The sequence below is a fragment of the Citrus sinensis genome, chromosome 9 (genome assembly GCF_022201045.2).
Source record: "Citrus sinensis cultivar Valencia sweet orange chromosome 9, DVS_A1.0, whole genome shotgun sequence".
NCBI lineage: Eukaryota > Viridiplantae > Streptophyta > Magnoliopsida > Sapindales > Rutaceae > Citrus > Citrus sinensis.
This window is the reverse complement of record NC_068564.1, coordinates 4,155,100-4,176,498: the sequence shown is the minus strand read 5'-3', so window position 1 is coordinate 4,176,498 and position 21,399 is coordinate 4,155,100. Positions and strand designations below refer to the sequence as shown.

The 21,399-nt window shown below is 34.9% G+C and overlaps 2 protein-coding genes across 3 annotated transcripts; both read right to left on the bottom strand.

The window, feature by feature from the left end:
* Positions 1-78: 78 nt before the first annotated feature.
* LOC102609815 (structural maintenance of chromosomes protein 2-1) lies at positions 79-13,542 on the bottom strand. 2 transcript variants are annotated; one of them, XM_025092262.2, is made up of 22 exons: positions 13,308-13,542; positions 12,839-13,168; positions 11,498-12,178; positions 11,197-11,340; positions 10,828-11,118; positions 10,547-10,732; positions 10,310-10,474; positions 10,155-10,214; positions 9,813-9,875; positions 8,795-8,886; positions 8,429-8,525; positions 7,439-7,555; positions 7,088-7,306; positions 6,048-6,188; positions 5,812-5,979; positions 5,546-5,730; positions 5,318-5,411; positions 5,160-5,248; positions 4,838-5,063; positions 3,960-4,034; positions 3,512-3,657; positions 79-1,395 (listed from the first exon to the last, which is right to left on the bottom strand). In XM_025092262.2, the coding sequence occupies exons 2-21, from the start codon at positions 13,154-13,156 to the stop codon at positions 3,538-3,540; spliced, it is 3,531 nt and encodes a 1,176-aa protein (XP_024948030.2). In that variant the 5' UTR covers positions 13,157-13,168; positions 13,308-13,542; the 3' UTR covers positions 79-1,395; positions 3,512-3,537. The 2 variants fall into 2 exon arrangements, with proteins under 2 accessions (XP_024948030.2, XP_006490129.2); XM_006490066.4 differs by lacking the exon at positions 79-1,395 and adding an exon at positions 2,645-3,011 and having other exon boundaries at positions 13,308-13,541.
* A 1,712-nt stretch (positions 13,543-15,254) lies between these two features.
* LOC102609531 (NO-associated protein 1, chloroplastic/mitochondrial) lies at positions 15,255-20,398 on the bottom strand. Its single transcript, XM_006490065.4, has 13 exons — positions 19,927-20,398; positions 19,605-19,790; positions 19,323-19,409; positions 19,142-19,221; positions 18,857-18,938; positions 18,166-18,186; positions 17,651-17,696; positions 17,310-17,428; positions 16,926-17,039; positions 16,740-16,838; positions 16,553-16,642; positions 15,840-15,949; positions 15,255-15,658 (listed from the first exon to the last, which is right to left on the bottom strand). The coding sequence occupies exons 1-13, from the start codon at positions 20,302-20,304 to the stop codon at positions 15,409-15,411; spliced, it is 1,662 nt and encodes a 553-aa protein (XP_006490128.2). The 5' UTR covers positions 20,305-20,398; the 3' UTR covers positions 15,255-15,408.
* Positions 20,399-21,399: the final 1,001 nt, after the last annotated feature.

Here is a 21,399-nt window from a genome sequence, read left to right as displayed (position 1 = left end):
CAAATGTAATCGTCGAATATAGAATTCAGTTGATTGATGACCCGGAATTTGATTATCAGGACCGAGCATTGCTAGTATGGAAACCAATAGACTCTATTTATAAAATTACCTTGGGGCTTCCAAAGAGCATTGACCTTTCAGACAACAATTTATCCGGAAAAATTCCAGAAGAAATTACAAGTCTTGTTAGTTTACTCTCTGTGAATCTTTGAAAAACAATTTAACTAGATCAATTCCTTTGAAGATTGCTCAGTTATCTTTGTTTAATTCCCTTGATTCTTCACAAAATCAGCTCATTGGTAAAATTCCACGAAGTTTTTCTCAGTTGAGTCATCTTGGTGTCGTAAACTTGTCGAATAATAACTTCTCCGGAAAAATTCCATCAAGCATTCGACTACAGACTTTTGAGGCTTCTGCATACAAGTGAAATCCGGAGCTTTGTGGTTCCCCTCTTCCGAATAAATGTCCTGGAGAGGAACCTACTCAACAAGTTACAGGCATGATTGTGCATAACAGTGAGGAGGTTGGATTCATAACTCGAGGTTTATTTGTTACCACAGCTCTTGGCTTCATCGTAGGCTTTTTGGGATTTTGTGGTACCTTACTGCTCAATAGGAATTGGACACATGCTTTTTTCCAGTGTTTGAACAATGTAGAAGGTAAGCTCTATGCCTGGATAGCAGTGAAGATGGCCAAATTTAAGAGGCGGCTGAGAAGCTAATAGGTAATGTCCCTCCCTCAATTTATTAACTTGTTTCATCTTGACATCCCTGTTTTGAGCTTAACTTAAGATTGGTCATTTTCACTTTCCCATTTAAACATCTTTATTTTATTTTGTAAAACAACTGATGTTGTTCTAACTTAATTAAATCTTCTCAGTACATGCCAAGTAGTGTCAGTGCACATATGCTAGCTTTTCTTAAAATGATGGATGCACTGGGAAGCTTTTGCTTAAAATAGCATCTGATGTGTGAAGTTAAGGAACTCGATCAAGCATGTGTTGATCTGAAAGCACCCAGAATTTTCTTTTGACAGAACTTTGTAATAAAATTTATTAAAAAGTCTGGACATTTTGGAATTATGTAGACCTTTGAAATGTTAATTTTGTTGTGAAAATATAATGGCATCTTGTATGATATTAATAATATGATGCATATATAAGCTCCATGGATGAAAAAAACTTTGCTCTCGCATTCATTTCAAACAGACAGATTAGATAAAGCTTAATTTCAATAAAATACTCATGATGGTGATCATTCAGCAAAAGATTACTAACAATATCGGTTTACGTACCGCTGTCAGGAACTCCGTAATTGTAATTCCTGGGACGATCGGTTGGTTTACTTCCACCAGGACTCGTATCAATAAGCTGCATAAGTTCCCTGGCATGTCTACCTGAAACAGCAGTGCAAAAAATTAATGTTGTGTGATCAGTGTTACTTGAACAAAATAAACAAATAAAAAACTAGTTTCATGCTGATCCAAGTGATCTGAAGCAGGATTACAAAGCTTGAAAGTGCTTCCAAGCTCAGCAAGAGATTCTGAGCTTGGCAGAAGAAGCATAACAAGAAGGAGGAGAGGCAGCAAAGCAACTCTTAGAGGCCATCCTTTTCCATGAAGCGGTATGGCTAGGATATTGGGTGCTTATAGAAGCGGAATAATCGCTTGGTTGGATTTCCTTTAAATAATTATGCATGGCAACAGTGCCGTTGATTTTTTCCTTTTTCCTTTCCTTGTTAATTAAAAGTCTACTTGGAAGACTGGACCCAGTCCACAGAGCTGGTGATTGCAAGTAAATTATTTGAACACGGACCTAATTTTCAATCATGTTAGTTGCTTTTTTTTTCTTTTTTTTCGGGTCAATTGTTAAAATTTACAGATAGTACAGTATAGATTTTATTTGGAATCCATACAACAATATTTATATACTTTTATTTAGGGGTGTCCAAAATACCAGCTCGAATTATACTCGAGTGGTGCAAACCGGGCTATATCCGGCCTACAATGTGGCTGGACCAATTCCAGGCATCCTTTGATAGACTAGGATCCTATTCCTACTCGAAACCCAAATTTTATTTAAAATATTATAAAATATATATTATTTTAAATAATTATATTTATTTGACCCATCTATAACATGTACTTAAAATTTTAAACATTTCTAATTCATATTTTTATGTCCAATTTTATTAAAATAAATTTAAAAACTATAAAATTATAAAAAATATATGTATATAATTTTATAAAATATAAAATCCAAATATATAAACTAGGATTAAAACACTCCATCCAGTACCAAAATTTTTAAGCCTAACACAAGTGTCAAAAAAATATATCCAAGCCAGGTCTAGGTATTTTCATACCCAACCTAAAACCCAAATTTTACCATCCCTACTTCGATTACTGTCCAAAAGTTTAACAAACATAGGTGGAAAATCTACACCAGCTAGCAGCAAGAGTTCAAATCAAATATTAATGAGTGGGGGCGCATATTCCACTAAGCATCTTTGACTTGAAAAATCAGAAATTAAACTCGTTACATTTTAAAATCAGTTGGTACCCATATCAAAAGTCAGCTGTGGGAATGATTACTAGTTATTCTTGATTATGGGCACTAAACAACTCAATTATGAGAGCATCCAAGTTCTAGTATATGACCCAATCAATTTCGATAAAACAGGCCAATGTTCACCATTGACACAAACTTATCAGTTGAATAGGACTTGTCTTCACACGGAAAATCCAAAAATTGGACTATTACTTTGCTCAGTTTCAGCGCTGAAACTGGAAACAGATGGATCAAATGTGTAATACAACAGATCACAAGTCCAAATTTCTACAAGGTGAGTGCATAACACAGAGCAATCAATTATGTACACTAATAACAATATGTGAACAGACATACAAATAAAATGTTGTTAGTTATAGTATTTAACAAGTCATCAGCTTCAACGTTACTTCACAGCATAGGTAACTTCAACACTTTCGATTGCCTAGACATGCAAAATAATCTGAAAAAAAAAGCATAGGTTTTGATTATTCAGAACATTGCTTATGTGAAACCAGCAGAAAAGTAGAAACATAAAGAGAAAGAAGCAAAAATGCAAATTGAAAATACACTTTGCAGTTCCAAAAGCTGTTCCTTGAGAGGCAACTGATAGAAGCTAACTAAATAGAACTTTTGATGTAACTAACTATCAGAAAATGGAGAATTTAGCCAAACCAAATTGAAGGGCAGATGCTAAACCAAATTGAGGCATTACTAATGTATATATAGATCTTCTCAGTTCTTAGTTACCATTTATTCAATAGGCAAGAGTTAGACAAATCTGAGAAATAATGCTTTCACATGTCATTTTCATCTAAAAATGTCTGCCTAAGAAAAGTTTTGAGAAATAGATGAAGGAAATAGGAGCATACACCAAACAGAGTTCTAGCATAGACATAGAGAACAATCCAAGTGATTCAAAGGAGTGGGAACATAAGCAATTCAAAGATATAGATCTATTACCAATGGAACCCGACTGACAAAAGCTTTCACTTAATCTGCTTAGTAGCAACAGTCCTCTGAACGGTAGAAACACCATCCACAAATTTTGTCCGGAATAGAACATTGGCATTATTGAACATTCCCTCTTTCAGTGATACCACAATAAACTGTGAAGCACCAAAGCCAAAAGAAGTCAGCAAAATATGGATAAAATTTCAACTAAGAACTTTTTATCCTGTTGTTCATGAACATATGGACCGTTCATATTCAGTCCTTGATCCTACCATTCCTTCCTAATAACAAAGACCAGGCTACAGAGAAGCAGGCTACTCTCATTCTACCACGCTTAACATGCCATTGGACATATGCCATTCTGCACACTCTTTTAACCCATATTCCTTTGATACAAAAGTTTTAGTTCAAAACATAATGGAGAAAGAAATAGAAAAGAAAATCATCATATTCAGACCTGAGAGTGCGGAAAGTGAGTCTTGATCATTCTCCCAATGTTTTGTGTGTGGCTCAAGTCAAGAGCCGCATCTACCTGTCAACCACCACAAGAATATTTACCACTTAAAGATCCATCTCATAACAATGTATTACTCAAAATATCAAATAGGAAAGATATAATAGAATAGTTCAATAGTGAATTCAAACGAGAAAATATATTGTGTTCAATCTATTAAAACACCATGATTTAACTTTGCTGTTCTCCAGATTATTATCTTTCTTACTTGATTTTGTAGCTACGAACATGAGAAGCTTAAATGCCAGAGGTCCTTTTTTAAAGGACAACAATCAAATAACTGGTCCTTGTCCAAGTTTACTCAATATAAAACAATCAGTGTTGCATTTGAGCAACAATGACAAAAGTCACAAAACTTCAAAAACATTACAAAGTTTTTTTTTTTTGAAAAAATCAAAAAATGTTTAATTAGCATTCTAACAAAAAACCAACATAAAAGAAGATTCATCCAGAACTTCATGAAATCTGTCTGATTGACAGTCTTCATATACTCAAAATTCTTGCATGAGTTTGGATTAAGCATTGTTTCAACAGAAATATTCATAATTCAACTCAATATTTGATCTGCAATAATAAATTGAACCATCTTGACATGGAGTTATTGTGCTATATAGAAGGATAACACATTAAACAATTTTCTGGAATAAGAGTAAAAAGTGATGACACTTTTTCGGAAATTCCACTGCAGTGTCACAAGTTAAACCAAAAACCTATGAAAGGCATAAGTTTAGAATATATATCAGAGGCATTTAGATTCAACTACTTAAGTGGAAGCATAATGATCAAGGAGTGAACAAAACATGGTGAAAAAGCTTGGTTACCTCATCCAGTATATAAAGAGGAGCTGGCTTGAAGAGAAGCAATGCCAAAATTAAAGAAAGGGCCAACAAAGATCGTTGACCACCACTCAGTTCCGACAAGGACTGTTTCCAAACACCTCCAAATGCTACACAAACTTCCAGACCATCCAGGAAATTGCCACCTTCAGGAGGTTCTAGCTTCGCCATTGTGCCTGGTAATAGAGTAGAAAAGATGGATCCAAAGTCCCTAAGGAAGTGAAGATTCACCGACACGATTAAATTGTCAGCAACTATCAAATAAAGGCCAATCAGAAAAAAGGCAACTAGCATGAAGCAAACTCACTTGTTAACTTTAACCCAAGTTACTTTTAGTGTTTCCTTCTTTTTTTCATCAAGCTCTTCAATAACCTTCTTAATTTTGGACTTGTCATTCTGTGCAAAGATAAAATAAGCATAGGTAGGGGAAGGTAAAACAATGTCCAGAAAAATCTGAGCACAAACCTCAATAATATTTTTCTTCGACATCAAATCATTGTACTCATCTTCAGCTTTCTCAAACATTGCCATAACTTTCTTGTTCACCCTTTTCTCAAGCCTTCATACAAGGGAAAATGAAAAGGGGGAAAAAGGGAAAGAAATCAACTCTCAGGCTCATAAAAGACAATAGTAATATTGATAATATAATACTTATAGACAACTTGTACTTTCAAAACTTCCAAAGTCACACACCCTGATTGCTCAGCTTGCAGTTTCTCAAGTTCTTCCCTTGCTTTATAAGGATCACGTGATTCAAAATCATAATCTGTCCCACTTCTTCCAAATAGCTGTTTCTCAGATGCAATCCAGGCATGCTTCTCAATCAATTTGTCAACCTTTGTAGAGCAATCTTTCTGCTCCATCTCCATCCGTTTTACCTATTACAGAAAATTGCAAAGCTAACAATTTACAGTCTCAAATCATCAGAGAAGTTTATTCAGGGTAATAAGCAAAATTACCTCATTTTCCAACCTCTTTCTCTCAAGCTTTGCCTCACCAAGCTTGTCTTGAAGTTTTTGCTGCTCTTTGAGAATGCCACTAATTTGGGAATCACATTCCTTCATCTTCAACCTTATCGCATTTAGTTCAGATTGTGCCTGATCATGATTAGTCCGTGTGAAAGCAACCTGCAACAGAAACGGATATTGCAATCACTTTCCACTACAGATTTCAACCTTCAAATATCCATGCTTACCTTGTTCTTTTGTTCTTCTACTTCCGAAGTGAGACCATTAATCTGCATCCTCACTGAAGCCAACTGATTCTCTAGAGAAGCATGTTCCTTTACAATTGCTTCATGCTCCATAACAAGTCTCTCTCTTTCATTCTCATGCCCCTAATAGCAAGCAAAACAATGTGACAACACTTCAACAGCTATTGAGAACCAGCACATTCTTAACCATCAAAGTCTTTTCAGTAAGAATCAGACATACAAATATGAAAGAATTGCTGCTGACTAGAGTAATACAAGATGAAATTGATGTGTTACAATCAGAAATCATGTTTGGTACTGAACGTGAAGTAAAGAAACCTAAATCAAGAGCTTTCTTCAAAAATTAAGGCATTTGAACTGTAAAAGTGAGCAGACCCATACTCTGCATAGATTAATTAGAGCATCATTTCACTACACTGATAATAACTGCTATCTATATAAGAGCTCCTTGACAACCAAAATTGATAAAAATTTCAAAAGAGAGGTAAAATACTGGAGAAAACAAAGAGTATGGTTTGGGAGCTCTTATAGGCCCTATTTGGAATTTTTTTATAAACACTTGCGACTATGGTTTGGGAGCTAAGTTGTTCTTATCCCACACTTGTATAATGAAAATTTATAATATTTGTCATTTTTTTTATGATGAAAACCTATAATATTTTTGTTATTTTTTAAAAAATTATTATTTAAAAATCAAATTTGCCACAAACTATCAATTTTTTTCATAGCTACAGCTTTTTTTCCACAGGAACTATGACTTTTAAGCCACCTCAGCTCAATACCACATAGGGTCCTATAGTATGGTCAAAATGAAGTAAACATTCATTTGTGCTAGATTGGTTAAGAGAATACCTATAAATGGGAGCACTAAAAAGAGCCCACATTACAGGCGTAGGGAATGATACTTTCTAATACAAAGCAAAATATCGAACAGAATCTAAACAGATCAACAAGAATACAAATGAGCTGGCAAAAGATATTATAGGCAATCTCATTGTAAGCACAGTAGTATCAAACCCTACTTTGAGATCCTTTGAAGCTGACTGTATTCGGACTTTTATGGCCTTAATCTTTTTCTCTAAGTCTTTCAGCCTCCCTTCTCGATTGTTGTCATGCTCTTTGATTGATTTCTCAAGTACTGACACTGCACTAACAGAGTTCTCGTACAAAAGTTGCTTCTCTTTGGCAGAAGATTTTGCTTCTTCAAGCTCTTGCTCAATCTTCTTTACTATTTCACTGAGCTACATTTCCACTAAACAAGATTAAAAAACAGAAAGAAAAACATGAAAAACAAAATTTTGCAAGAACAAAATGGCAGCATGATGAGTAGTTATTGGGTAAAAGTTACAAAAAGAGAGAGAAAAGATGGAAACCTTATGATGCTCATTTTGCTCAGCCCTGCCTTGGAATAATGAAAGGTCATATAATTTAAGTTCTAACTGTGCCTTAAGGTCCATATACTTTTTCTGAAATGGCAGGAGTTCCTTGATCTGAAATGTCAAGATAAGAAAATAAGCTAAAATGTTACTGAAAAAACAGTGAGAACGTATTCTATTGCACAGCAGCGTAAAGATGAGTCAGTGATCAATTATGTCTATCAACTTTTAAGAAACAAAAACAAAAGATGGATCATTACAGTGAAAATCTTACAAATGCAGGCATGCTCTTTGTTTACCTAAAATACCCAGCAATGTCAATTCCAAACCACTGTATGGCTTGAACTGAGAACAAAAGTTCACAAGCCATGACCTCAGTTGACAATCATGTTACTGCAGAAATTCTAAACTTAGCACACAATTCAGTTCATATGAACAATAAATGAGTTACTTGACTTGCTATGGAAGAACTGGATGAACAAGTTGAAGACTACAAAAACTAGGAATAAATACTGTGACAGGTAAATTAAGTTGTCCAGAATAAAAAAATGAATGGACTATATTCAATATATTTCTAATATGAAGTTAAACAAACAGGCATGCCCAAGTGCATCAAATACAGAAATTCCGCAGAGGCAGAAACTTCTCACAGATGATGGGTCATAACTAATAGCATTAACCATAACTCGAGAGAACAATTATGCTACCACATGGCACAAAATTGAACATAGAACTAAGATAAGCATACTGAAAACATGAATGTAGCAGCTTCAATACGACCCAATAGCCCTGGACTTAAATCTCTTTATCATTCCATGCCAACGATAAGTTAAAAGGACTCGTACAAATACTTCCAGTTAACAAGAAATGAGTAAACAGAGACATAATAGCTACCAAACAATTTCTATTCCAAAAGCAATTAATTTTTACAAGCACGAGATGCATTATTCTCCTTCCCTTTATTTGGTAGAAAGAAGAAACTGCTACCTTTGCTTCAATCTCAGATAACCTTTTCTGATGTATTACAAGGTTTGATTCAGCCTCTGCTAATCTGTGGAGTTGCCTTAACAGATCACCACCACCCCTGCAACAATAAATTATTAATTTGAAAGGTTTACAGGTAGCAAATGCATGCAAACACCTGAATTTTCAAAGGAATCATAATTGAATTGAAATCCCACAGTGTCAAATAAAACAAAGTAATCACAAACACTTCAAAAACTCTGAAATGTCATTTACCACCATGTCATATCTAAGGTGGAATGGGAAAAAAAAAAGGAAAAACCATTTACGACAATGCAAAGAAGCATGCCTATGAAAATTCCAATTAAAGAAATCAAGCAGAGTATTTACCTGCGGCTTCCCCCAGTTAGAAGGCCACTTGGTTGAAATATGTCGCCTTCAAGAGTAACACTGGGAGTACGAATTTCATGACTAAACGCAACCTGCAAAAAAATATTACAGTTCAGGTCATTATACATGCATTAACAAGCAAAAGAGGCATATCTGACAATGAAAAAGGAGACTCTGTCCACTATGTACACAGAAACATAATATTAGAGGAGGATTATTTATAAAATAATGGTTCTTAGGATAGCAAAATGAAAAAAGTCACCCAATCACTGACTTCCACAACTGCTTTGCCAGATGCTTATTCCCCTTACAAGGTTCTGACAATATCATCACTTGCCTCTGACAAAGTGAGTATTGAATTCAGGTTACCAGTTGTGAGAGATGAGATTCCAGACATATAAACAAGCAGTATTTTCATAAGTCCGGTGGTCCTAACTTCTAAGCTCAAAGAAGAATTTATTATAATGGTGGCATGTGACCTGAATAAATATTCATGACAACTATGAGGCAGTTAATTCATATTGAAAACAGAACTGACTCTTTTGCCCCGAATACACAACAAAGTGGCAGCTCTACATTTCATAAACAATTTCAAATGAATGGAATATAGGAATATATTTGATACTCTTGAAACCAATTGAGCAAATATACCTAGGGGTCCAACGTATGGACAAAACACATATTTATCCCAAAACTAGTTTTTCAGAAAAGGCATATGTTTTGAATAAACCATGCTTCAAATTCCTCTTATTTCAAACCAAATATTAAGACTCTGATATAAAGGGAAAAAGCACAAGTAAATTCTGATCATCAAACATGCTTTAAGATGATTTCTTTCCAGTATAGTTTCTTCTCCAACTATATTGGCTCGCAATCATTTACATAGGATAAAAAACTAAATTGCATAATTCATAGGTTTACCTACAGCACAAATAATGAATATGAGCACCATTGACTACGAAAGAATCTGCGGTGCAGACAATACATCAAAAGAGTGCATTTCCAAAGATGAGCATACCTCCTTTGCTGCATCAATAGACTTGCAAACGAAGGTTGAACCAAAAACATATTCCATGGCAGTCTGCAATGTGAATCAATTTTCAGCTAATAATAGTCAAAACAGAACAGTAGCTATCAGTATTTACATTCTGGTATTACAGAAAACAAAGTGCAAAAGCTACTTAGAGTTCAACTCATCCAATTTCCAGGACCACAATTGCTACGGCACAAAATAAATACTTTGTAACTACTGCTCCAAAACACCAAAATATTGTAGAGACGAATCATATATGTAACAGCAGATATCAAGAAACATAAAGTGGTCGGATTTAAAACGATAAACCAGCATAAGGAAGCATACCTTCAACTCGTCACTGTAACCAACCAAAGAAAGTGCAAGTTCGGCATTTTCCTTGCCAACCTGCATATACAAGGATAAAATGAATAGAAAAATAAAAAGTAAAGAACGGGCTTACAATCTTTAAATCACAGGCCCAAGTGAAAGCAATAACTAACCAATCTCACAGCAGCCTGCTGAACTCTGGGAGGGACGGTATGGGATTGAATTTTATTCAAAGGAATAATTGTTACTCTCCTTCGAAGGTCGCCATTCTGAAGTAGTTGTTTACCAGTACTTTCAGTGTCTACAATAACATTAAATAACTTTCCACCAGCAGTCACCTGCAAGTTAACTCAATGTTAGAAGAATTTATCTTAGGTTATTAAACTAACTGTATGATATTCATTTCTCACCTCTAAGGCAGTCATAGTAGAGCTATCCTTTACTTTAATAAGTTTTGCAACCACACCCTTCACCTTTGACCTATCAAAATTTTTCACAGGATCGCGATATGTGAACTGCACATTTGCTAACTGTGCTGAAAGATCCCGGATTTCATCTTTCAACTTCTGCGCCATTGCCATCTCAGATGCACGGTCCTGAAAATAAGATATGATTCAAAAAGTGAATTTAACCCATAAGATAAGTTTTCGACCATACAAATGGTCAAGGTGAAACAAAGAAGCAAGTAAACCTTCTCTAGAGTTTCCATCTGGCCCTCTTTATATGGAACTGACTCCAATGCCAGTTTAACATTTTCCACATCTTTTCTTCTTGCATTCAGCTCACTCTCCACAGAAACAGCTTCCTCACGCTTTGACATCAACTGATGTGTTTTCTCTTTCAGCTCCTTCTCACAATGGCTTATTTTCGTTTTCAGCTGTTTCAACTCTGTTTCAGCACTCCCAACAGTAACTTTGGCATCAGCTAGCTGGTCTTCAAGGCATTTCTCCTCATTTCCACTACTCTTACCAGCTAATACTCCCTATCCAAAGTAATAAAAATGTCAATGGAGTTGACCAAAAAAAAAAAAAAATCAAACATTTATAAGGACTCCCCTTACCTGGTATTCTTTTTCATTTTCCTCCAAACCCTTTGAAAGTTCCTCAAATTTCTTTTTGAGATCGGCTGCTCCTTCTTCACACTTTCTTACAGCAGAGACCTTCTCTTCTATAGCTTGCTTCAAGTCTTCAATATTACGAACAATCTAGCAAAATCAAGATGTAGGATCAAACGTACTAAAAGCAAATAACAAAGAGGGTGGAATGAAGAAGATAAAACAGAAGTTTAGACCAATTAGTCCAGGAATATACAGAGCTGAAAGAAAAATACTAAAAGAAGTGATAGTGTGAGGAGTGACACACCTTTTCAGCATTTTCTTTCTCACTCCTGAGAGTGTCATCCTTATTATTTAATACAGATACTTCGCGCACAAGATCTTGCGATAGTGCATCTACTTTTCCCGATAAAGCTTTTACTTCCCCACCCATGCTGGCTTCCTTTTCAGCGGTCAAATTTGATACTTGCTTCTCCATTTCCTGTATTTCCAACCTTGTCCTTTCCGTATTACAGTCAATTTCAGCAATCTTTGCCTTTATTCGATCCACTTCACCAACTGCACTGTCTCTGATCTTCTCAGCTTGGACGTATTCATAAGCAATACAAAACCTTCTAAGTCGATCTAATTCAGCATTGCCATTAGCCCATTGCATGTACTGAGTCCGTTCCTTCCTTAGTTTCTCCAAAGCAGGCAATATTTCCTGGTCAAGAAGATTATTGATCTCGTCAACCTTACTCTGCTTCTTCTCAAGTGTTTTCAACGCGGCCTCTTTCTTTGTCTCATACATTCTTGTCCCAGCAGCCTCTTCAAGCATGGATAGAATCTCAGGTGGTTTCATATTTAAAACCTTGGTGATGCGACCTTGCATTATGAGAAAATGTGGATTATTAACGTTAAGCTGGACTGAATGGAAAAGGGTTTGGACTTGACTAGGCTGTGCAAGTTTGCCGTTGATCAGATATTTGTTCCTTCCACCAACCACAATCTGCAGAGTAAGAAGATACATCTCAACATAAATAGAAAAATCTTCACTGAAGCACCATGGCAACTGCAATTTCTCATTCATGGCTTTATAACAGTGCTAAAATGATACAGCTCCCACGTTTTTTCTCAGGATATAACACAATGATTCCATGTGACATCCAAGCACAACAAAACTAGTTAGTGTAATGGCATGGGCTAAAATATCTACCCTGGAATAGCAACAAAAAAAATTAAGTTAATGATGAAATACTGGTAACATATGAAGTCCAATCTTATTCTACTCTTTGCAAACACCACAACATATGCTTAAACTCCAAATTAATAATCTACCAATAAAGCAAAGCCACGTCATACATTTATGTCAACAAGCTCAAACATTTTGACAAAAATACTCATATACTTTGAAGGTAGTAATTGGTGTGATTCAAACTTCTTTAATGTAATGACTACACTTTCGTGTCACCTAATCAAATAGCTTCTATTCTCAGAAAATTAAAAAAAAAAAAAAACTATTATTTATGGAACAGAAATGCCAGAGAAACAATTTATGAAACATCAAAAATGGATTTCTTTTTTTTGGATATATCACAAATGGATATTTGAAACAATAAAAACTTTAGTAAGTATAATTTTGCAAGGAATCACCATATACACAACCAACCTGTCGAGTGACTGTAATCTCTGGATGGTCCTCGTAACCAAGTGGGCTCCGGCTCCTGTCAGAATTATCAAACACAATTGACACAGTGGCCTTAGTGATTCCTGCTTGGCCTTGCTTGTACACAAGCTCCTGAAGGTTTGAAGCACGAACCTGCTGCAAATTTGTTATGCCCAAAACAAAGCAAATCGAGTCTAGAATGTTCGATTTGCCTGACCCATTTAGACCCGTTATCGCATTGAAATATGGATCAAAGCCCGGGACCACCGTCCTCGAGGCGTAGGATTTGAACCCCTCCAAACAAATCTCCTTAATGTACATCTTTTCCAATCACTAGAAAAAAAAAACAAATATAAAAGGTTAAACGGTAACCACGAAGACAAAGTGACTGTACAAAATCTCAATTACTGAAATTGATGATAATATAGAGAAAACCAAAGAAATTAACCGTAAGATTAAAGATTGGCTTTACCTTGAAAGCTACTGAAGCAGCCAATTCAAGTGACTGCGTTTGTGAGTTGAGAGTCTCCGAGTATGAAACCCTAATCTCAGTGAGTTGAATCGGCACCAGAGATTGAACCTTATGGATGAGTAGTGAAATATTTGGAAGAAATTTCTTCAATTTTTGAAAGTAGCAATTGCTTGTCACGGACGCTGATGCGGATTTTTGTCAAGAGTTGAAAAATGAAAATGAAGATCGAAGAGCGGGAAAGTGGTTTTGTTTGTGGTGTTTAATTTTTGAAATTATTATGACGTTTAATATTGGCGCCTTTGAACTGGGCTTTAATGAATGGCCCAGTGGCCTGCAACTGCAACTGATTTTCTTTTTTATTGTAGAGGAAGTTGTCGTTTGTTTTTTTATCTAAAATCTGAATAGATTTGAATTAGTCTGAATTTTGAATAGATTTGAATGTTTAAATCTAAATAATATGTTTTTTTTTTCATTTGAATCTCGAAAAAATAAGTATTAAATTATTTTTTTCAACTTAAAAAATTTAAAATATGTACTTTTACATTTGTATCCTTATTAAATTTGAATGTCAAATAAATAATATATTAAATACCACAATATTTTAACATTTATAAGTAAAACAAATGATGAGATTATTATGTGGGATAAATTTATATGGACTATGGGTGAGTTTTGGGATAAACATGAAAAATAAATTATAAAGTATGGATATTTTTTACATTAGCAAGTAATTGACTTAATTCAGATTTCTCCATTAAGTAAAAAATCAAAAAATTGGCTTATTTTATTAAGTTAAAATTATCTAAAAAGTCTCATTAAGTTATAAAAATAAACAACTCTAATTAATTTAATTAATTAAATTAAGTCATTTTAAGTCATTAAGTTAAAAAACAAACGCCACCTAAATATCTAAACACTGGTGCTATGGTCAACCCTCAAAAATCCTCAAAAACCCCTATTCTTAAGAAACCCCATTAAAAATAATTAAAAATTAAAACAATTTCTAACTCTAACAGCACCATTCTAATTTCACAATGGGCTTGTTCTCGTGTCTCCAAAAAAAAAAACAAGAAGATTTTGACCATCTCTCTCTCTATCTACAAAACTTTTTCAAGTTTAATCTAAAATTGTTCTTTCACCTTCCGGGTAGTATTAAAATCTTTGTCATTATTCACTAATGATTCAAATAAATAGACAAATTAGTTTACCATTATCTCATTTATTTGGCACTTTAAAAAAATGATTTTCTTGCAATTAGCAAAGCATAAATAATGGTATTAAAAAAAAAACAAAGAAACAAACAACAAAAATGAAAAATTCCATCTTCTTCCACTATTAATTTTCATTGAATATCCAAATCTATATTGGAGAACCCATACACAAAATAATGATGAATAAAATCAAAGTTTCCAATTCTTCACGGAGAAAGTTATACCATATTAGTCTGTTTTATTTCATTCACATCGTTCTTTCGAGATATTAGTCAGATGCCAATCTTAATGTTTATTTGTAAAGGAAAGCCTCGTGTCAGGATATTAACAGTAATTTTTTTTCAAAAGAGGGATTTGAAATTAATGTCTCTTCATTCAATTAAGGTTAAAATTGTAAATATGAAAGTGAGGGGCTTTAAAAGAATTTTGAAAGGGTGTGCCAACAGTTTAGCTCATATCTAAAAACGTAGTTCAAAAAAGAATCAAGAACAATTTTTTTTAAAATAAATTGAAATCACTGAATTTATTTTTATTTTTTGAAAGTATCACTTTGTATTTATTTATTTTCCAGACAATCGATTAATTGAACTTTCATTTTATAATCAGCCAGCGTATTTGAGCTAATTCACTAATTCAGGAAAAATAATAATGATAATAATTAAACGTCTGAGCTACATGCAAAATTTCATTCGATTTCTGCCCACATCACTCTAAAATCTCTGGCATGCAGTTCTGATTTCTACGTGAAAAATTTCAAGAACTCGCAAATTTTCTTAGCAAGCTCTCGTCCCTCAATATATATGTGTAATTGTGTATGATACAATAAATATTTTTCTTTTCCCAACAATACAAATGGATTATACACAAATAGACTGTAAAAGAACTCGGCATCAAAAATACCATTTTGGTCTTACTTCCAGCTCTTTCTCGGTCAATTCCCGATACTGATACCACTCTGCTCCGGCCTTCCCCACAGGCATTGGACTCCGAACAAACACCTCAACTGGCTTGGGGACATGGACAGCCAAATGCAGTTCTCCAGAAGTTGACTCTAAATTTATATCAGAGCTTCTGATTGATCGGCGTACAGGCTCAACAGAAATCCATCCCAGACCAGAAATTGCAACATCACTAGCAGGCCTGAACAAACCAACCAACCAAAGTAAATAAAAACTTTCCCAGTGTCTGGCAAAGTATTAACAGGATCAGTTTGTGAAATTTGCTCGTGAGCAACAAATACACAGAGATTGGATACATATCACTACCTACTGCACTACAAATACTTTTCTAATCTTTAACAAAAATGTAAATTCAGTTCTACCTCTCCGTGTCTTCAAATTTTATTTCCAATAGACGCTCTGTATCTAATCCTTTCCAGCCCTCTGCTTTTTGTTTTCCAATCGGAGGTGTCAGCGTAACACCAAGTTCTTTCTGCAAGAATTCATTGAACATCTCTGATGTCATGAAAAATGCAGGATTATACAAATAGCACAAGGGACAGAAAAGAGAGAAACCTAATCCACTTATAGGAAGACAGGCAAGCATTTCAATTGAGAGAAAAAAAAACATATATCGAATTGCTACAGCTATGACCAAGGGTACTGAGACGATAAAAATTAAATTTTCATATACAGCATTTCATATAAAATAAGAGAAAATGCTAGTTTACAAAGATAAAGTTCATGAAACTTGTGAAAGTATAATGGGCAGATACACAAAATGAGCGCAATAACAGATGCTATTGCTCTGATGCAAATTCAATCGTCGAATAGCCAGCAACCATAAAACTAATCAGCTAAAAAGTTCATGGCTTTAGAGGGAAAATAGATAACAGCTTGCCAGAGCCTTTAGCTATAAAACTCATTCTGCATGATGCTGGCACCAAATTGTATTCAATAAATTGGAAAGGAAAGGAATTCCTTAACCCAGAAAAGGGAAATCCATGGTTAACTTTTTCATTGTAACTAATACGAGAGAGGAAAAACAGAGGAGGTGGTTAACTTTATCATCACGAAAGAAGAGTGTTTTGATTACCTGGTAAAATTCATCAGCTTTATCAGTCGGTACCATATAAACCTGCAATGACTTGGGTCCATAGAATGTCAAACATGTCTCTGGAAGGACCTGAAAACCAAAATAGAGCATATTGGACTCAGAAAGGCAGAAAAACATCCATAACAAGTCCAACATCAGAAAAATCGCAAAGTTACAAGAACAAGACCTTCAAGAGATCAATCCTGACAAGTCCTCCCCAAAATATTGTAAACCCATTTAAGCCATGGGATTTAAATTCATTGTTTGTCTCCGTTTCAGAGATCACCTAAGAATCAAGGGTGTAAGAAAGAAAAATCTCAGCTGCACAGAGGTTAATGGTAAAATCTTTATGAAAATTTGAAAAAGAACATACAGCAAAAGATTGACCCCTGAGCCGACTTTGAGGAGCAAGGGCAGGTAAATCTTCAGCATGAACAACTGCAGCTTGCCGATGGTGGAGATGTACTCCAGGAGTGTCATATAATTTCTGCAGGAAGAAGTTGGTTGGAGACAATTCATTAAGAATAAATTAACAAACCTTTACCAATCCTTTTTATTTGCATGTATATGTGTGATACATACATAAAAGTTACAAGATTACCAGGCATCCCCCCCATTGTGATAACTTTGCCAATCTTAAATTTTAAGGGGTAAACCTTATTACAAAACAACCAACACAATTTGCAGACAAGAATTCTAACATCGTAAAGAGGAGGTAGTATTTACAAAAGAATATGCACAAACACAAGTATCATACCCCTCCACCAAGAAATGCATCAATCTGAATTGGACCTAAGGTAGTTCCTGGAACAGCAGATTGAATTGGCCTGTACTTTTGTGCCATCGCAGCAGCTGGATCCCTTTCTCCCATTTTTTCTGAAAGTTACAAGTCAAAGCTAATAAATGGCAAATATAGACCAAAGAAACAGAACAAAAACTCAAAACACGTTTAGAACGAGTTTTTCTCCAAAATCTAGGCCAAAATAATAAAATAAAGTACACAAAATATTTCAGGAAAAAGAAATCTAATATATTCTTTTTCTTTTATTCCATTATGTTGAACATAGTCTCACATGGCGTTAAATAACAATAACTTACTGAGTAATGCATTGATGAATGCTGACTTCCCAACATTAGCTGACCCCTGGAAGTAAACTTGAATTATTAAGAGATCACACATGCCCTTCATAAATGATATGATTTAAAATTTGACAAAATCAAAGCAAAAGTACAAACAATCTTGAAACCAAAATTTAACAGGAAGATATCAGTCATTTTCAACTCCTGCTATATAAAGTTTATACAGATGGAAATTGAGAATCGGAAAATAATTCATAAAACAATCGATTTTAGAAGCAGAAGGTCTTCAAGGAGATTTAATTTCTGGTAAAGCAATATTCCCCAATCAAACAGTCACTTGCTCTAATTCTTCTGGAAAGAAGAGTGTCGGGAAAGGAGAGTATTGAAATACAGAAATAAATCTAGGTCAAGAATGAAGCCATTTCCACATGAAATAAAGTAGAGTCTGACTCTTTCCCCACTTTTAAAGCAAAAAAATTTCATAATGTAGTCCACAAACCAGCAGGAAGCCTCCAGTTCAGAAAGTTACTAACCAGAATGTAAACGTCCCGCCCCTGCACAACAAAAGTCTACATTAAAAACCAAAGAAAATCACAGTTTCGTGCAACACCTAAGCTTAATCCTAGGATAATGAATTCAGAATTATTTGTGCGTTGTGATGAAAAGTGAATTCGTTGAGTAAAATTATTAAAAGACAACACATAAACTTGCAGATAATGGAACAAATATGGGAAAGCACAGGAAAACAGTTGATAGAAGTATAGATTACTGCTCTTCCATCAATTGCACGGTAAATCTAAAGAAGTAATTACAGAATTAGAATCCTATGTGAAAACAAATATCCATTCAATGTTGACTGAGTTCATGCTTAACCTAGTGTTGTAAGGTGCAAAACTATAACCTTGAGGTCTTTGGTCGAGTTTAGTTGGCCGTTGATATTATCTTTATCCCCACGGGATAGTCAAGTTAGTTTGGCCTATTGCAGTACAAGTAAGAGGTCAAGGGTCCAATTCCTAGGGGATAATTTAGTCTGGTGTGGGGTATACAGGAACCATATATATATATATATATATAACCCCAGTTAATGTCGATTAAGAAAACTACAATTCACACATGCAAGCCAAAGAGTATTACTGAGGAGAAAAAAATAAAAGCAAGTTCCCACAAACAACCATTAAGAAACACCACATATATGCGTGCATGTAATAATGGTGTAGTAAGAACCTTTTTCTCCTTTTGAATCTCTGATGCAACTCCCACAATTCCTGCTAAAGACTTTGAACTGGTGAGATGAACACTCAAGACGCTGCAAAAAATAAGCACAAAGTCTCAGAATTCATAACCTTTTTATGGAAACTTGAAAACTGCTACATAAGACTCAAATCACTAAAGCCTAGAAACCAAATACCCAGGGTTCACAACATATTTTCTTTTTTACCAGCAAGAATTTCAGTTAGATCACAGAAAAGTACATCATACAAGAAGCAAGGACTAAGAGCCGAAACTTACTTAAGCTTCTTCTTTGTTGTAGCTTCTACAACCCAATCGCCAACACAATTAAAATCTGTTCCTTTCGGAAGAAGATCAATCTAACAGTTGAAACTAAAGCATGAATTTTTTGAGAGATTTCATGGAATAAAGCATAGATTGATAGGAAAAAATAGGGAATCACCCATATGATTATGATTACCTTGGTCACAACTAATATTATTGGATTTGCACCAGCAAGATCACGTATACGAGCCAAAAAGCTGCCATTGAAGTCCACAATATCAACCTAAATGTCATTAGCCACAAACATTAGACGAACCTCTTAAGTAGTGCTAACCATAACATACAGCAGATCAACAATTTCAAGATATATTGCTAATAAGCTATAAATTTGGAATCGTATGCCTATTTTCATTAATTCATGATACTATCCAGATTTTTTTAAGCATAAACCAAGAGTTAAAAGATGGATAGTGCTAACCAATTTAACAATTAAAGCTTTCTCACGACGTAAGTGAGACAGCTTCTCCCTGAGCTCATCGGCTGAAACAAACTGCTTCCCACCGGCGTAACCTCCATTTCCTCCAACCGCAGTTATCATGTGTCCATGGGATAAAAGCCGACACCTCCCACAAAGCACAGTTTTAAGCTGGTGGTGTTTCTTCTTCTGCAAGTCAAGACACAAGGATCTAGTAAGCACCCTAACATCAATTTAACTTCAAATTCCCACATTCATTAACAAAACCTCATTAGAAAAAAAAATCCCAAATAAACAAAATCAGCAAAAGCAATAGCTAAAATACCAATTCATACGTATCCGGGTCAACATAACCCGGAGCATCCGACTCCGAGGTCTGCAACGGAGCTCCACAGCCGTAACAAGAAGCAACGGCAGAGTTAACCTTCAAAACCTTATCTTTCTTCTTCCTTTTCTTCTTACTGTCTCTTACGACTACCTTGGAAGCCTCCTTAGCTTTTTGGAGCTCAAGGAACCGGTCCCCGCGGGTCGGGGCGGCGGCTCCGGCTCCGTCGGATTCGAATTGGGTCTCGGGTGAGAGCGTTGATTTGCAAACTATGAGAGTGGGTTTAGTGTAAGTTTTGAGGAATTTAGGGGTAGAGTTTGTGAAGTGGTGGGGGAGAGAGAGCGGGGAGAGAAATGTTGTGAGCGTTTTAAGCGCCATAAATTAGCAACCGTTGCGTTGTATGAGTGAGCTTCAGCTGTGACAGTGGGTTTGGTTTTGGGAAGAGACGCAGAGACAGCGCGCTACAGATACTTCTGTTAATTTGTTATTAATTATACTCTACAATGGGCAATAACAATCAGGTCCCTTATCGCAAAATAAAAGATAACCAAATACATATTTAACATTATTTTCCATACAGGTCCTCGTGTTTTTAAAATTTTCAAAATTATATCTTTATTGTAATTTTATTGAAATTTGGGGATTCGACGTTATTATCCCATCATACAAAATTTAAATATATTAATTAATGTTTTATGATTTTTTTACTGAATATCTGGAGTAGGTGCAGGGAGTTTAAGATGTTTGCCATTAGAACGATTAGTCGACGCTGAGTTGTTAGAATATGCATTATTTTATTCGTGACTTTATCAAATGCTTTATCATGTTTTAAGCATATATATATATCTGATTACTGAAATATCATCTCAAATTTTGTATGAGAAAGGCTAACACGTTCAGCAAATAATTTTTTCCTTTTTTTTTCCCGCTTCAAGCAATCCAAATTATAAGTCAAAAGAATTTAAATCAAGTTTGATTGTAAGCTTTGTTTTGCGGGAAAATTATCTACTCTTACGATTACAATAGTGATAACTAGCCAACAATGATTAAAAATTAACAACTTTGCTGCAATTTTACGCAATCTAGATCTAACCCAAGCCAGCAATATTTAAAATTAACAATTTTGGTGCAATTTTGGGCATTCTAGATCCCAACAATTACAATTCCAATGATGATTATTTCATGTAACTGTTAAAAAATTAACAATTCCAATGATGATTATTTCATGTAACTGTAAATAAAAAAATAACTATGCAGATGACGCACCATTTGTCAATAAAACACAAAGACGTCATGTGGTCTATATATTTATGATGCTAATCCAATGTCGTTTTATGTCAAAAAGATAAACGATGAATCATCTATATGATGAGCTAGCACATACATTTTTCGCATGCCAATCGTCTTATTACTATAGACGACCTGTTGTCTTTCGAACAATCTAAAGTCTTAGGCTCCGTTTGGTACAGCTTA

What these genes read in the sequence shown, in the direction of transcription:
- LOC102609815 (XM_025092262.2), bottom strand. Translation starts at nt 13,156, where the DNA reads ATGTACATTAAGGAGATTTGTTTGGAGGGGTTCAAATCCTACGCCTCG. An exon ending in CTAACTGGGGGAAGCCGCAG is followed by an intron (nt 8,526 to 8,794) that starts GTAAATACTCTG and finishes TTATTGTTGCAG; the next exon opens with GGGTGGTGGTGATCTGTTAA. An exon ending in AGCAAAATGAGCATCATAAG is followed by an intron (nt 7,307 to 7,438) that starts GTTTCCATCTTT and finishes GTGGAAATGTAG; the next exon opens with CTCAGTGAAATAGTAAAGAA.
- LOC102609531 (XM_006490065.4), bottom strand. Translation starts at nt 20,304, where the DNA reads ATGGCGCTTAAAACGCTCACAACATTTCTCTCCCCGCTCTCTCTCCCC. An exon ending in GGCGGGACGTTTACATTCTG is followed by an intron (nt 17,697 to 18,165) that starts GTTAGTAACTTT and finishes GTTTACTTCCAG; the next exon opens with GGGTCAGCTAATGTTGGGAA. An exon ending in AAGCTGATGAATTTTACCAG is followed by an intron (nt 15,950 to 16,552) that starts GTAATCAAAACA and finishes GAATTCTTGCAG; the next exon opens with AAAGAACTTGGTGTTACGCT.